This window comes from Eptesicus fuscus, chromosome 5, assembly GCF_027574615.1.
Source record: "Eptesicus fuscus isolate TK198812 chromosome 5, DD_ASM_mEF_20220401, whole genome shotgun sequence".
In the NCBI taxonomy this organism is placed as follows: Eukaryota; Metazoa; Chordata; class Mammalia; order Chiroptera; family Vespertilionidae; genus Eptesicus; species Eptesicus fuscus.
The window spans coordinates 51,992,143-52,009,808 of NC_072477.1; the positions used below are offsets into that span (position 1 = coordinate 51,992,143).

The window sequence follows — 17,666 nt, forward strand, 5'->3', positions numbered from 1 at the left end:
AAAAAAAGAAAAGAGTGACTTCTGGCACTATGTGGCTAAATGTTCCTCCACTTATATCCTTTAAAATATCTCCCTATAAGATAAATATTAACTTTTTTGGCATGAGAATAACATTGTGATTATATGAGGAGATAGCCTTTATCTCTCAGAGAAATACACTTAACTAAATATTTATGGCATCAGAATACAGGGTGGAGGAAGTAGATGGGGTGTAGACAGGACAGGACTTGAGGGTTGAGGGTTGCTGGGGCTGGGTGAAGGGTCAATGATTCATTACACACCTTAGTCTCTTCTTGTTTGTGTTTGAAATTCTCCATAATTAATTTTTTTTAAACTTCTTTATAATGATGCTTAGTATTAAAAAAAAAAAACAATTTTTAAAACATGTACACTAGGCCTACTAACAGCCTCAAGGGCCTGAAACAATACTAGGCAAAATCTCTGAAAACAAAAGCCCTAATACATGCATGGGATGAAAAGAAAGTTATCGCCAAAAAGGGAAAAGGAAACAACCATACAAAGGCCATCCCAGAATCCCTAGGTGAAATGCAGCAGAATTAACAAAGGCATAATCATTAAAACATAGACTGGTCCCCGGGATATACTCAGAGCTTAAAATTTACTTTCAGGCTCATGATGTGGCTGTTTTCCCTAAAGATATATTTAGCAACCAGTGTCTTAGAAAGAAAGAGAAACCATAAAAAGTAACTCAGCCTAATTCCCTGCTACATGGGCTTCAGTGAGGCCAGTGACAGGTGACCATATTTTCCGAACTCTAAATCAAAATATGTGATCTTACAAGGAGATAAGCTCTCTTGAGGCAGAGACAGTATTGACTGTCTTTGCTGCTCTTTCCCTGATACCCAGCATAAATAGATGCTCACTAAATACGTTTTGAAGGAAGGAAGAAGTGTAGACTATTTAGAATCAGGTCTATGCCAGAATATTTGGAGTGTTTGGTCATCTGAGACACTGATCTGTGCAAAGGAAGAAAGTCCTTGGACAAGAAGGGTTTGGGGGGGGATAAAGAACAGCAGAAACACAATTTAACATAAATCCAAACTGACGGTGGCAGCCGGCGACAGCCAGCCCCTGACCCCAAGCGCCCCAGAAGGCCAGCTGGTCCCACCTCCAGGCTGCCAATACAGCAAAGATGGACCACAACATGAACCGAATGACTTGCAAACTAGAAGCTGAGGGACCTCGTCTTCCAGCCAGAGGGCAGCAGCTGACCCAGAGCCAGCTGAGTGCTGGGGCACTCACTGGGCATGCTCTCCATCCTCAGGCAGCACTGGCACTTTCAGGAATGCGGCCTGACCTGTCTGACCTGTGCATCCGTCTGGGCAAATTATTGGCCCCTGGTCATTACTTACACTTGACATTGTTTTGCCTTCTTGGGACGAAAATGAACATGACAGCTGAGCCACAGCCTATCAGAGAAATAGGGAGGGGAGGGGCAGCCCAGGCTCCTCAGAGAAATGGGAACCTTTGGCTATTGAGATCCTTATTTCTGACTGTCTCACAGACTGAAGAGAGACCCCTTCCTAAATAAAATCATGCTTGGGGGAAAAAGGAAAAAAAAGACCACTTTGAATGCTTACCTATGAGAAGAAAAAGAAAAACTTCTAGCCACCCAGAAATGCCAAAGAGAGTGAAGTTCTAATGGTAGTATCCTGATAGGAGGTAACGTCTTAAAGATATTACTTTACAGCTCTGAGCAGACAATGGACGATTAGGCCTCACAATCCAGGAAGGTAGGGAGCGGGGAAGAAGGACATGGGGGAAAGTGATCAGGAACTTCTTTTCTGGATCCCAATAGTGCAGTAGACACCTTAGGTATCCTTGACTGATTAAATATCCTACACAGACTTTTCCTCATAGGAGAAAGTGTACAAGTTGGTGTTCCCATGACAACAGGGCCACGTCATAGACGCCAGTTGTAACTGCAAATCCTCTATGTGTAAGTTATTTACTTCACTGAGTTTCAGAGTCCTGAACAGTAAAAAGGAGATAATGCCGCCAATTTCAGAAGGTCGTTCTAAGGAATTCACAGAGTAACATATATGTAAAACAACCAGCATGCAGCGGGCAGACTAGTAGATATTGACAGATTCTGTTATTGGTAGTGGTGTCTTTACATTTCTGAGGATCTGCATTCCTACTCAAGTCTACATGCTTCTCTGGATGCTTCTGTCTGTCTCTCTACCTCCCCTTCCTTGGATCTTTTTGCTGTTACCATCATAGTCATCAAATTGACTCACCGCTTGACTTGACTTGGGAGAGAATCACAGAGTCTCAGAAGTTAGAAAAAGGGAAAGAGTTGTAGAGTCCAGGGGAGTTGTAAACCCGCCCCTCCTCAGCGTCTGATAGAGCTGTGGGGCTGCGGGGGCACTGCTGGGCAGCTCACCCAGCCTGGTCTATGGAAGCCACAGCCACTGCACTGCACTTTTACTGGTGGCACTTTTCTACATATTCCCTGGTTCTAGGCGAATGTTTCCATTTGCTGGAAGGGGAAACTGAGGCCTCTAGAGATGTCTTGACTGGCCCGACACCACCTCGGTTGGTGAGGGAGCCAGGACTAGAACCCGGGCCTCTTCCCACCCTCCCAGGGCCACTCTCTCTGGGAGACATGTAGATCCTGCACGCTATCAGCAGAGCAGCCCCAGCCCCACCCACACCTGAATCATGGCAGCACACTCCCTCACCTGGCAACAGCCCGTGATGTTGTTGTAAACAGTCACACCAAGACAGGAACTCGGGCTTATTCACCCAGGGCTCTAAAGGAAAGGGGGCTATAAACCCCAAGGGCAAGGGTTGCCTCCTTTTCAACATTTTACTAGGCTATGAAAACTCCCTACTTTTCCTAGTATACATATATCTGCTCTCCCTCACTCAGAGTCCTCAAAGGTCTAGAGAGAAACAGATTCTTTCAAAACACAGGTCACTAAAGGACACCTACGATGTGGGGATACTAAGAGCTACTGCAAATATTATCTGCTTCAAACTACTTTGTCAATTTGCAAAAGGCTTCACCCTCACGGACTCAAAATCAGCAAAGTTCAGATCACATTCTCAAAAATCCAACTATACGGTGAGACCCTGATTCAACATGGTAAGGCTGTTAATAGTTGGCGTTGTGTCTGTCTCTTACTTCTCTATGTGTAAGAGTATGTGTGTTACTTAAGAATGCACTGCATATATATTTGGATAGAAATATGGATATGTGCATTCACGAAGTTCTTTGAAAATCATAGGAATTTAATTTCAAAATTATCTACCACCAGTATTAATTTCAATGTTCAACAATTTTATAAAGATTATATTCCACATTTACCAATTTCTCAACATGAACTGTGTGCCTACAAAATAACCAACATTTCCTCTCCTAAATTATTACTGATTTTTTAATAAACAAAAGTCCATGGCTAATTCATCTGAGTTGTTAGTACAATTTAAGGTGATTATATTCTACAAAAAACGTATTATGGGTTGAATTATGATATACAAATAAATGTATACCAGTGCCCTAATCCCAGATACCTCAGAATTTGGCCTAATTTGGAGCTAGGGTCAAGTTAAAATGAGATCATTAGAGTGGGCCCTAATCCAGTATGATTGGTGTCCTTATAAAGAGGAGAAAAATTGGATTCAGAGATACACATACACAGGGAAACACAGTGTGAAGACTGGAGGGATGTTGCCACAAGCCAAGGACTGCCAAAAGCCACCAGCAGCTGGAAGCAGTGAGGAAGGATTCATCCCTAGAGCCTTCAAAGCAAGCATGGCCCCGCTGAGTGACACCTTATCCCAGACTTCCGGCCTCCAAAACCAGGAACCAATAAATCTTTGTTATTTAAGCCACTCAGTCTGAGGTCCTTTGTTATGGCAGCTAACCTAGGAAACGAATACAAAGCCGAATCATCATAATCAACAGACATTCATTAAGCACAAACTATGAGTAAGGCAGGTGCTAGGCGCTGGGGAGAAACAAAGACACCACCTCATTTCTATGTATGTAGATACGCATAAGTATATGTTGTGCACAAATTTCACAGGAATGTGTGTGTAGACATGTGGGAGTTCTTAGCAGCAGGTGACTAGGTGCCAGGTGAGGGGCAGCCGGTGAACCTATAGTTCAAGAGAGACGATCACCGAAGCACAGGCAGTCAGGGGAGTTCTCAGGGAAGCAGTTCAGAGGGACAAGGAAGACATCGATAAACTAAGAGATGGCTGGAAGAGACCCTAGGCCTGGGCGAGGGCCTTAGCAAGCGTTCTGGGGAGGAAGTAGATGCCATGGGTTTAGAAGGTAATAAGTGAACCTGTCCAGCAAGGGCAGATCAGCCAGGAAGTAAAAAAGGAGATAATACTGACTTGGTTTCAGGTGGACTGAGAGGAACTGGCCAGCAGGCTCTGAGTCCTGCTACCCAAACAGGGGTGCCACACTGGAAACAACCCCAAATACTGATATTTTGGCTTTCTTTTTTTTTATTTTTACAACAAAATATAATTATTTTATTTAAAAGAAGAGATATCATGATCCTTTTCGTCTATCCTTTGTCTTCATTTTCCATTTTATCTGAGAGAGGGCCTACGCCCAAGACTGAATCTCTCAGATAGGTTGTTTGGGGAAGAAGTTTCCAAAACAACTAAATTTTCCAAGAGAAGAAGGGTCAGGCTCTGAGAGAGAAGGGGTTTGGCTCTGGAGGAAATACAGGGAGGGGTCAGACTCCAGTGAAGGACAGGGAGTTGGGTGCTGGCACCAGCCTCCCCCACCCCCGCCCCCTCCCCCACAAACTCCCACACACTGTCTTTGTATTCCCCATAATGCCCTGCCCCATTTCCAGGATGACTCCAGCAGAGTCCCCTGGAAATAGATGAAACCCAAATGGCTCTGAGGGAAATACATATGCCGAACAAACCTAAGACAGGACAGCCGTTCTCGCTGTAACTGGGGGATGGGAATGCAAGAGGCCCTGGTGGCCTGTTGGTCTGTTGGTCAGGGTCAGAACCGTTTCTGAATGGGTGTGCCTATACTCCATTCAAATTTAAATGAAGCCCAGAACTTTATGGGCAAATATTTTCATATAAAAATATGAAATCCAGATTTCACATTTTAATACTAAAAATAATGGTAAAACTCTAAAATATCTGTATCCTGTACATAAAAATACCACCATGTCGAGAACACTGAGAGCCAGTGAGGCCACCCACGGGACAGGGCTCAGGAGAGCACAGCTGGTGGCCTGGTGGGCATCCCCCCAGAGGTGGCTCTGAGCTGTGTGAGGATGAGTTCTCAGAGGTAAGGTCGTGCAGAGAGAAGGGGCCAGGCCTGGTGGTATGGGCAGAGGGATACTCAGATTTATGGAAAAGGACATAATGACATCAAGGCTATGCAGCAGGCACAGCCCAAGAGGGTAAGGGAAATGCAGGCTGGGCAGTTCCAGGAAGGGGACCGGCTCCAGGAGGGTTCGAGGGAGAAAAGCAAAGAACAAGAATCACGTTTGTGGGCGTCAAAGGGAAGCAATCTGGCATCCAGTCACTGCCACTCCACTCCGTTTTATAGGCCAGACACTGTAGTGGGCCCTTGGCCTATATTAGCTCATTTGCTCTTTACAACCAGACATTATTGTGCCTGCTTGAAAGATGAAGAAACTGAGGAGCAGAGACAGTATTTGAGAGGTCATCTGAGGCCTGAGAAAACAGCCTCAGGGCAGCTGACATCATCTGTAAGAGAAAGTAAAGGAGCAGACAGCCTCCCACATCCACCCCGTAGCCCCATGACTCCAGAAAGAGACGCTGCCTCTGTGGTGCCTGCCCCAGAACCTCCAGACACACCACTGTGAAGCTAGGCAGCATGTACCCTGTGCCACACCCATCCGCTGCGAGGAATCCTCTCTCTGGTGACGTGGGAACAGTGGACAGAAGAATGGCCCCACTGGCAGTGGCATCTATGTGTGGCCGGCCACTCCATGTCATCTCACGTCCTCAAAGTACACTAAGCATCTTCCGTGGCTGTGGAGAGAATAAGGCCCAGCCAGCTGCAGCCCTAACAGGGCCCTGGAAATCCTCCGAGAAGTTGCGTTTCATCAGAAGCCACTTGGGCCATTTACATCTTCCTGCCTCCACATCTCAGCCAGCTGCAGGACCCAGCCTTTGCACACCACAGACCCCCCAAAACACCAAAGTCATCTCACCAGAACTCCTGGCATCTTGCAGGTGGGTGGGCTACGTGTCCCAGGGAGGGGCTGCCACGCGGAAGGCACATCAGAGGAGGTGGCACCCCCAGGGCCTCCTCGCTGGTGCCTGCCTCTGGCTCCCAGTGACTTCAAACTAGCCACCCTGCCAGGACTGGTGACGAAATCACCCAGAACAGCCTCGCATTTACCACCAGTGGCTTCGAGTGCTGCCACCACCCAAGGACTTCAGTCCTGGGGAAAGAGCCAGCCCCACCTCCTCCTCTCTACCCCAGTTCTTCTGCAGTGAGTCACCGATGCATCACAGACGGGCACTCCGGCTGCACACCTGGTCCACCCAGTATGAGCAGCATCATGGCACGTGATCTAGGCCTGCGGTTTCTGCCCCGTGCTCCTGGAGTTCTCAGGCAGGAGGGGGCCTGAGGAGCAGGGTCAAGGGAGACTGGGAGGACTCTGGCCTTCACCATCATCACTTCTGCCTTGATTATATATATGGGCTTGGGATAACATTTTGATCAGAAGGAAAAAAAAAGAGGGTCCGATTGCTTTAAAATGTTTGAAAAGCACTGTTCAAGACAAACAGGCAAATCAGCACACAACTTGGTTACCAACTCCCGCCTGACAGGGGGGAAAGTGCCTGTTTCTTTGGGAATGCCTGGTTCTTCTTTAGCGGGTGACGACGTGCCCTCCAGGGCTTCCCACTGCCCCAGTGTCAGCACCGGGAACCCTTCACAAGCATCCCCCCAGGCCTGCAGCATGGGTCACTCCAACAGGGCAAGTCCCCCACCTCCTCCACTATGCACAAGGGGACAGCCCACCAAGGCCCTGTCCTGTCACTCACTCGTTTGGGACCCTTTTCAAAAAGTGCTCCTTCTGAGCCCGGCCAGTGTGGCTCAGTGGCTGAGCGTTAACCTATGAACCAGGAGGTCATGGTTGGATTCCCAGTCAGGGCATGATCCCTAGTAGGAGGGATATATATATACTTTTTTTAAGTGGTCCTTCTGCGTCCCCACGTGCTAAGCTATCAATGTGCCCCTGGCCATAGCCCAGGCCCATTTCTCTTACAAATCTATCAGCTCTAAAAGGGACAGACAGGAAGGGGTCAGAGAGGACAGAGGGGGGACACACACTCCCAGCAACAATAGGGCCCCACTCAGTCCTGGTCACCAACAAGGATCCAGTGGCTGAAGCCAGGTCACCCCTGCTCTCTTCTGGTTACAAGCTTTTAGCCCCAAATGTTTTCCTTGGAGAATGTTCAGAGCTAATTATCCCAATGTATCTTTTATAGAGTTTTTTTCATACAGGATCTAATCAAGGTTCACCTATTATATTTGATGTTAAGTCTCTTTTATCTCCAACAGATTCTCATCTTTTTAAAAAAATAACATTGAATTTATTAAGAGATTCTGGCCAATTGTTTTGCAGATAGTCCCACGTTTTGGCTTTTTCTGTTTCCTTATTACTAGATTCAGTTAAACAAGTTTGGCATGAATATTACATAGGTAACACTGAGTACTTTTTACTGGGACCACCTCAGAAATCACATAGCATCAGGCCACCCCACTATTGGTTACTAAACTGGGTCATATATTGACTGATTTCAGAGAGGAAGAAAGAGGGAGAGAGAGATAGAACCATCAATGATGAGAGAGAATCTTTGATCGGCTGCCTCCTACTGGAAATCGAGCCCACAACCTGGGCATGTGCCCTTGATGGGAATCAAACCCAGGACCCTTCAGTCGGCAGGCTGACACTCTATCCACTGAGCCAAACCGGCTAAGGCCCTCTGTACCTTTTTAATCAGCAAGCAATTTGTGAGACCATGTGAATATACTGTTCCACAATAATCGCTCACCTATTAGCTTTTGTGTCTATTGATGACTCAGCCTAAGAGTTACAAAACAGATTTTCTAAATGTATCAGCTGATGTTCTATAATGATATCTCCCTCCCTCCCTCCCTTCCTCTCTCTCCCCCTCTCTCTCTCTCTCTCTCTCTCTCTCTCTCTCTCTCTCTCTCTCTCTCTCTCTCTCTCTCTCTCTCTCTCTCTCCCCCTGATTATTATGATACACTCATGAAGGTTGTTTTTAGCATTCAGTGTGTCATAACCCATTACTGTCATTATTCTCTTTGGTGCTCAAACTGTCCCATGTTTGCCAGTGAGAGCCCTTTCACACCAGCTCCTGGGTCCTTTGCTATGACCCCATTTGCCTTGGAGTGCTCCCTTGCTTTCTAGCAGGTGATGTCCCAGGCTCACCTGGTACTCTCCCTGCTCCAACCTGGAACCAGCTATTTTACAGGATCCTTCCAGTGGGACTCATCCTTTCTTTTCCAGCAGATAAGCAACTTCACATTCTCTCACCTTGCTCTAGTCATAACCTCATTTTCTTTCCTCCCTACCTCCTTTCCTGGTCATTCATCATTTGCATGAGCACAGATGGCTCTTTGTCCTTGGCAGCAGGTGGGGAGAAGAGGGGTGTAAGAGAGGGGAAGGAGACAAAGACCTACAGTAAATTTGGGGATGCTATCAACTATTTACCAGACAAGAAAAAGCTTCTTTTTTCATAGGTGACCACACAATTGGTTATTTCCAAAGCACGGCTTATATTCTGAGTCGGTATTGTCTTATGATTTCAAGTATAAAATTTATGTTATATCATAGTTTATTGTTTTATTTTATACTTATATAAAATGCATACAGAATAAAACCTACTACCCACACCCTGGTATTCTTGTCCCCTTCTCTTGCTTAATTTGTCTCCATCGGTACTTACTACCTTCTAAACTATAAATGCTGCTTCATTTTTAAATGTTTGTTATTCTCCCAATAGAACTTATATTAAGTTCTGTGAATGATGGACATTTTTTTGTTTACTGCTTTGTTCATTACTATGCTCACAGTGTCTAGAACAGTGCCTGGAATACAGTAGGTACCCCATAACTGTTTGTGAATGAGAAAAATGACTTGCCCAGGACCACAGGCCTAGAGGTGAGCAGGATCTGCCATGTACCTGTAAGCCTCTGCTTCCATGTCACCCCCACCCCAAGCAGTCTGTTACCCGCTTCCCGTGTTCCCAGAGCCCTTCTTACACTTCCGGATGCTGACACGAAGTATCACATCATCACTGTTTACTTACATGTCTGTCTCGCCTGAAACACTGCAAGTTTCCCTGAGGCAACGACAAGGTCAGACTTATCTCCATGGCCCAGCACTGAGCACAGCAGCTGGCACAGAAACGCCTGCTCCCTCCGACCTGCAGCCAAGTGCCCTTGCCCTTGCCCTTGCCCCACACCCCAGCGCCTGCTGGGCTTCTCCTCTCAGGCGGCCTCTCCACAGCGTGAACCGGCTCCAGCTCCAGCTGCACAGAAAGGCCAGGCCCCACCGACAGCTCACAATGGGCCCTTTGACTCTGCCGGGCTGCGCTCTCTCAGGAAAAACACGTTCCCTGCCACAGCACCTGTCACTAAAGCCAACACAGAGCCAGTGATCATCAGGAAGCAAGGGCAGGGGCAGGGGCGGCAGAGCCAGCGGTCAGAGCGGTCTGGCTTCTGGAGGACAGACGGGGTGCAAGGTGGAGAGCCCTCCACTCAGCAGGGCTGCTGACACTTGGCTCTGAGAGCCTAGAGAGATGATGGGAGGGGAATGGGGCCAACATAAAAGAGTGCAAAGAGTAGAACTTGTCAAAGCTTTGCCTCAGAAATGCCTTACTTGCTCTTTTCTTTCAACCTTCTTCTCACTTTCCTCAGAAACGGGACTCTCGGGAGGTACGGTCAGCCGCAGTCTGCAGACATTTGCCTGGGAGAGAGAGAGGAGAGGAGGCCAGTTATGAACCTGCGTTTGGGGTAGAAAGAGCTGGGCGATCTTGTGCTTCTCGGAGCCCATTTCCCCGACTTTGCAATGAGGGTAATCTTTCCAACCACACAGGGGACTGAGGGAAGACCAGCCTTCGCCTGCCCATCGCCGACATGCGCCACACTGCTGCTCAAAGCAGGGAAACCACTGAGTGATTTCATAGTTTTCCAACAGTTTTTTTAATGGCAAATAGTATATATAGAATAATCTTATTTCACATGCATAGTCCATATGCATATACAGCTAGAGGGATAGAGGCCAAAATACACAGTGACGACTGGGGTACGAGGTTGCTTTCTACTTGACAATATATTGAATTTTTTACAATAATCATGTACATTTAATCACAAAGTGTTTTTAAGTTTATACAATCATGTTCATAGTTTTCATCATTCACAATAGCAAAGTGTTTTTAAGTTTATACAATCATGTTCATAGTTTTCATCATTCACAATAGCAACACAAAGGTGGAAGCAACACAAATGTCCATTGATGGATGAGGGATAAATAAAACGTAGTATGTACATAGAAAGGAATGCTATACAGCCTTAAAAAGGAAGAAAATTCTGACACATGCTACAACATGGGTAAACTTGAGGATATTATGCTGGGCGAAATAAGCCAATAATACAAATTCATGGAGACAGAAAGCAGAATGGTGATACAGACATAGATCCTATAGATAACCTTCTGATTACCCGCCTAAAGGACTTAAGAAAGAATGTTCACGTGTCCAGACCACCTGGCATCCATTATGCCAGAAGCTGAAGAGAAAAGAATGAGCACTTGTTATGTAATGGGTATGAAGTTTCCTTTTGAGAAGAAAAAAAAAAAATTCTGGAGACAGATGGTGGTGGTGTTTGCAAAACAATGAGAATATACTAATGACACATGATGTCTATTTTACCCTAATGTCACAGGCTGGTCCTGCTGTGACATTTCCCAGGGAGAAAGGATCCTGCCACTAAAAAAGCCCAAGGAGCCAGGCCAGCATGGCTCAGTGGTTGAGCATCGACCTATGAACCAGGAGGTCACATTTTGATTCCTGGTCAGGACACATGCCCGGGTTGGGGGCTCGATCCCCTGTAGAGGGCGTGCAGGAGGCAGCCGATCAATGATTCTCTCTCATCATTGATGTTTCTATCTCACTTTCTCCCTCTCCCTTCCTCTCTGAAATCAATAGAAATATATTTGGGGGGAAAAAAGCCCAAGGAGGGTTCCAGCAGCATCCAGAGTACCCAGCCCACAGCTGCGTGGGCTCAGCTTACAGGAGTGCTGCCTGGCCCTGTTACGGATTGATCTGTGTCTCCCTAAAATTCAAATGTTAGAGTCCTAACCCCAGCACCTCAAGAAGTGACCCTATTTGGAAACAGGGTCCTTACAGATGTATTAAGTTAAAATGAGGCCTTTAGGGTGGGCCCCAATCCAAAATGCCTGATGTCCTTAAAAAAGAGGAAATGTGGAGACAGACAGTCACGCTGGGCGGACACCATGTAAACATGCTGAGGAGAGGAGCCTGGGACAGATCCTGCCTCCAGCCCTGAGAAGGTTTTAGACTTCTAGCTCCAGAACTGTGGGACAATACATGTCTGTTGTTTAAGTCACCTGGTTTGTGGTACTTTTTACAGCAGCCCCAGCAAACTAAAATACCCCCAACCTGATTTGCAGGGTCATAGGTCTGCACTGATCCACAGGGTGGTCTCTGAGCAAAAATGCCCTGCAGCTGAGAAGCCCAGGGTGGGATGGGGTAGGAAAAGGCCATTTAAGTCCACCCGCCAGCCTGTGGAGGAATGAGTGAAGAAAACCGGGTGAAGTTAGTACAGCTAAGCTGACTTAAAACAGAATCTGTATAGTCAAGCTGGCAAAACTGGATCGGACCAAATGGGCTGAAGCATGAGGAATTTATTTTATCTTAACTAGCCTCAGGACTTAAACTTATGAACTTTCCAGGTATGCATCAATGCCTGGAGATAGATGTAGATGTAGATGTAGATGTAGATATAGATATAGCTACAGATATAGATATACAGGTCCTATAGATAGCCCTGTGATTACCTGCCTGAAGGACTTAAAGAATGTTCAAGTGTCCATATCACCTGACCTCCATTATCCAGACAACTAGGTATCTGGAAGATTTATCTTGGACCAATCTGGGGGCTAATAAGAATGTAGGGCTGATTCTTCTCAAGAATGCAACTTTTACCATAAAAACTCTTGACATTTCTTTCTTCCTTGGAACACTCTGTTTTAACATTTTTAATTGTAACAAAGCATCATGATTCATTTATGCTTGGTCAACACTATGAAGGAAACCCCACAGTTAACAATGTAACTGGCAGATGGGTGCCCAGTCTGGGGGTAACATTTCTTACACGTGGGCATTCGGGACACGTGTTAGCTCTTCCACATACACCATCACCTCCCTCCAAAGCATCCCATTTTGCTGCCCAGCACCTCTAACTTCCGGGTAATGAACTACCTTGTTCCCTCAGAATTCTTGCCTAATAGACCAAGCACTGCCCTTGGGGACTGCAGTACAATTCCTTCTCTAGACAGGCCTGCTGTCCTCTGAACCTCGTTTCCTCTGGATAAAACAATCCCAGTTCTTTCAACCACATGATTTGATTTCGAGATCTCTCTCCATCCTTACTCTCCTTAGGGCAAGCTTCGTCCCCCAATGGTCCCAAGGCTATCTGCCTCTTTTGTGGCTAATTGTGTACCAAACTTTCAAAGCTCACTGCCAGTCATGTTGGCCAAAGAGAAACCAACTACCACAGGTAATTCTCTTAGCTGACAGGCAGCAACACTGATGGGAATCTTAGTCCCTCCGGAGAAAGGCAACTCTCTGACTTCAGGCCACTTGAACTGGTTGAAACCAGTTGGCACTTACACAGACTTCAAAGTGTAACTCACACCAGATAGGCAATCCAAGTCTGTGATGCTCACCAATCTTCACTGATCGGCTGGATCTAACCCACAGTTTAATTCTGCAGAGAAAATAAGGTACTCTTCTCCGGTACCACATCACACACATACACACACACACACACACACACACACACACAGGTGCACACATGCACACCCAGGTTCCAATACCTACCATCTGTGTTGACTATGGGGCAGTTATTTGAGCTCTCGGAATCTCAAGGGCAAAATGTGAATAAAAGAAAGATGTCTGGCACATAGTAAGCCTCTATCAATATCAGGGATTTTTATTATTATCTACATAGTCTCATCACCCTACAAGTTCCAAAATGAAATGAGTCTACTTGGTTTCACAGCCCTGCTTTCCATGGAAATAACAATTTTGTCAATGGATCTAGTGGGCATTAGAACTGTGATTTTTTTTTTTTGGTAAGTCGATTGCCCTAGATGGGTAATCCATAATGCCATTATCTACAAAACTGAAGAGGCGACAAGGCCCAGAAGGGTCCCCAGGGGTCCCACCACCCAAAGGTGAGATGTCCCCTTCTTCGGCTTGAGCCCATTCTTCATCTGCCCACCCCAAACTTTGTTATTCCTCAGCACACTTCCTGCAGCTCTCACTGAGCCATGTGTCCCCTGTGGCACACAAAGCTGCAAGGTAAATAGAATGCAATTCCCTGAACTATTAGTTTTACCTGGTGACAGATAATGAATTAAAATAAAATGAACCTCAAAGATATCTGGCAGTTGTAGAGTGCCCCTGTATTGTTTACTCGTATCATTAGAGGTGTTCTGATGGGAACCCTAAGGACCCTGCTAGCATTCTTTAATCAAGGCTGAGCCACTGACGACTAGCTATCTATACAGAGCAATTTAAATCCAGGAACAGGATCAGATGCCTTCCTAATAAGATGGCCAAATATGTTGTCAGGTGGGGAAAAAAAAGCTGCTTTGAAAAAATGTTAAGAATAACCCCATTTTTGTTTGTTTGTTTGTTTGTTTAATCCTCACCTGAGGATTTTTTTTTATTGATTTTTAAAGAGAGAGGAAGGTGGGGGAGAGAGAGAGAAACATCGATGTGAGAGAGAAACCTCAATCGGTTGCCTCTTGTATGCACCCCAACCAGGGACTGTACCTGGAATCTAGGTATGTGCCCTGACCAGCGGAATCAAACCCACAACCTTTTGGTGTATAGGACGACAATCCAACCAACTGAGCCGCCTGGCCAGGGCACATTTTTGTTTTTTAAATACACTCTGATCACTGGTGTAGATTTATATGAAAAAATGTCTTTAAGGAAACACAACCAACTGGTTACTGGCAGTGGTAGTGTCTAGAAAGTGGGATTTCTGCATTGTTTGCAACTGTTGCAAGTTTTTTAATCTACACTAATAAAAGAGTAAGATGCAAATTGACCGTGTCTTTGTGACGCCCATCAACCAATCAGGAGTGAGTATGCAAATTAACCCAACAAAGATGGCAGGTTAATTTGCATATGCAGGTGCCAAGAGGCCGGGGGTAGGACGTTTGCATCGTTGCCATGGCAACAACGCAGGCGTTCCGCACCGCCCCAGCCGCTCTAGGCCTCTGGACAGCGTAGGAAGGCGGAAAGGCAGCTCCAGCCAGAGCGAAGGCAGTGCTGGCAGCCAGGGGAAGGAAGGCCCATTCTTGCACAAATCTTTGTGCATCGGGCCTCTAGTTAAAATAATAACAGTATTAATGAGAGCACTAATAAAGATTGAGAGCAATGTATCAGAAAGATAGGAAGAAAGATATCAACCTTTTCTAAACCCCCAGGACTGCCTTGGGAGCGGCAAACAGAACATCTCAGTGGTCTGGATGGTCCGCTGAATTCCTCAACAGAAGCATTATGAGAAATAACCCCTGAATGCACCCACTAGGTGGACCTGGTGTGGTTTACCTCTCCTTATTCATTTGTTTTCAGAAATCCACTTATGGGGAAATCTCTCACTGAGTAAGATCAAGGCAAATCTCTCAGCATTTGGTGATGCTGATCTCGATGGTTTCCTGAAACTCAGATATACAATACTCAGGGCAAGACACGCTGGGCAGTACCTGAGAGGCAGGTAGGGTACTTTATTCTCAGGGGTTCCCACAGTGGCTGGCTCAGCCTTGTGTTCTGAACAATGAAGAATGCTAAAATTATCTATCCTGAACACCACGGCTATTGGGCCAGCCACCCTTATACATGAGGGTCCCCTCCAGTGCATAAAAGCAGAAAGATGGACTCAGTGTATTTGATCACTCAGTTACTGAGCACCCACTACTTGTAAAATACTTTTAAGGGCTCTAAGGGTCCCAAGATGAAAAAGAAACAGCCATGCCCCCAGGAGCTCAGAATCCAAAAGCACACCCAAACGAGGCAACCAAGAAGACTTAGTGTCACCAACACAAGGTCCTGAGGGACAGGATAGATTGGTGAACTCCACTTCCCGGATTCTAATATTGGCCCCGACACTGACTAGCTCTGAAACCTTTGGAAAGCTACTTGATCTTCAGCTTCAGTTACCTTAGTTGTAAAACAGAGCCAACAATACTGCAGAACCACTCTCTTAGGACTGTGGTGAGGATTAAATTAGCTAGTACATGTCAAGGGCTGCGAACAGTTTCTGGCACATATTAAGCCCTCTGTAAGTATCCTTGATTACTATAGGAATATAGGAAGGAGAACAATCATCTTAACTGGAGGCAGGAGCATATATGGAAAGGCTCCTAGAGCTGACATTTGTACTGGGTATAGAAGTACAGAAAGAACTTTTCAAGTCAGTGAGGTTTGGACAACTCATAGTCAGAATAACAGACAACTACCATGAAAGGTGTTTGCTCCCGGATGGTCAAAGGCGCAGAAGCTGGCCTGTTCTAAGAATGGTAAGTGGGCCAGCAGCCTAAGCTGGAGTAGAACAGAAAATGGGCAAATAGGCAGAGGCCAACCTCTAACAACCTACAGATGGCTGCTGCAGAAGCAAGGCCTCTAATGGAAGGCTGGAGGAAGGAACTAAAACTCAAACCTGAGTTCAGTGATTCGATAGCAATTATTGAATTACATAATAATTCACCACCTCCTGTTATGTCCACACACTGCAACATGACAGAAGGGGAAAATGGAGAGATCAAGCAAGCTTTGTGCCCTAACTGAATTGGTAGCCCTTACAGAGCTTAAAATAGAATCAACACAACATAGGCCCTTGCTCAGTAAATATCAGTATGGATTTCTTTCGGGGTTGAACTAATACACAGTAAGGAGAATATGCCTGAAACTGCCTAGAGAGCCTCCCACATTCTTCAAACTAAACCCCATGGGAAGGAGCACAAGTGAAGGGCAGACAGCATTCAAGCCACCACCACAAGCATTCAAGTTTTCGCCACAAGAAAATACACAAGCTACCCCTTGTCTGCAACTCAGGGTCCCTGGAAGCTAAGCATGCTCTCTGGGGTTTGTTTCTGACCCCTTTGTGGAGGCAGAGGGCTGGTCTCCATCTGGGGGGCAGGGAGGGGGGGGGAGAAGTAGGGGATGGGGATCTACATGCCATTATGCTCTCAGCTTCAGGCACCTGGGCTTACTTGAGGAAAACTATCCATCTCAAATAAAAAGGCGTGGAGAAGATGACCCTGAGAGGTGACAGGTGTTGCTAACCCATTTACGACCATGGATTTCCCTAAGGAAATTAGCCAACTGCATTTACATTTCTCTCAGCCCTGGTCTGCGCTGTGACTGTGGGGCCCTTGCCCAGCTCCACCTAACAAGAGAAGGGGTGGACCCTGTGGCTGTGGCGGGAGGATGGATCCCACACCCTCTCTGCTCAGCACAAGCATCAACTCTCCAGAAAGCTCAGGGCGAGCAGTGTGGAACAGGGCATGCCTGTTCTGGAGTAGGCCTCTTATCTCTGCTGTGGCCCTGAACTTGAAGGCCTGATTATCTACATCAGGGTGGGGCAAACTTTTTCTGTAAGTACCAGAGAGTAAACATTTAGGTTTCCCAGGCCACTATAAAAATCATGCTTAGCTCAAAGTATACAAAATAGGCCAAGGACTGGCTTTGGCCCATGGATAGTAGCGTGCTGACCCCTGACCCCTTTCCCGTGTCAGGGCTGGCTCCAGAAAAAATTCATAAAATTCATAAATAGGAGACGCGACCTCTCTCCCTGTCATGCTGGCTCACTTCTGTATCAGCACACAATGTGCGAACGCCAAGATCAGGGAGAGCACGCAGGTAAGTGAATGCTCAGAGAGACAGCGGGGTGACCTGCAGTGTATGACCCCCCATCTGCCCCTCCCGACAGCCTGGCCCTTCCACGAGGCCAAAGGGACCTTCCAGAACACTGTCCCAGGAGTGGCTGCATTTCCACAAAAGCTGTAAAGGGAGAGCAAAGCTGGAAGAAGGAACTGCGATCCTTGGCTGCACGTTGAAGTCACCCGGGGAGCTTCCTGAACAATACGAATGTTGTTCTCCGCTCTCTGAGGTTCTTGTTTAAAAGGTCTGGGGTGGCGCCTGGGCACAGGTATTTTAAGCTTCCTGGTGATGCTATGTACAACCAGGGCTGAGAACCACTGACTTAACCAAAGGAATGAAACCCCAACTATGCAACAGGATGAGGTAACTGCAAAATTGGAGGCCTTCCCAGAACTGTCAGACTCCTCTCCTCACCTGGGCCAGCACTCCCATCCATTTGTCAC

At 46.5% G+C, this 17,666-nt stretch overlaps 1 protein-coding gene across 4 annotated transcripts in view; it reads right to left on the reverse strand.

Annotated features, from left to right (window-relative positions):
• Positions 1-17,666, reverse strand: part of MYZAP (myocardial zonula adherens protein) — a 92,091-nt gene that overhangs the window by 69,018 nt on the left and 5,407 nt on the right. For all 4 annotated transcript variants that reach the window (XM_054716197.1, XM_008143183.3, XM_054716198.1 and 1 more), the window contains exon 2: positions 9,903-9,989. In XM_054716197.1, coding sequence (XP_054572172.1) covers positions 9,903-9,989 — 87 coding nt within the window. The remainder of the gene's footprint in view (positions 1-9,902; positions 9,990-17,666) is intronic.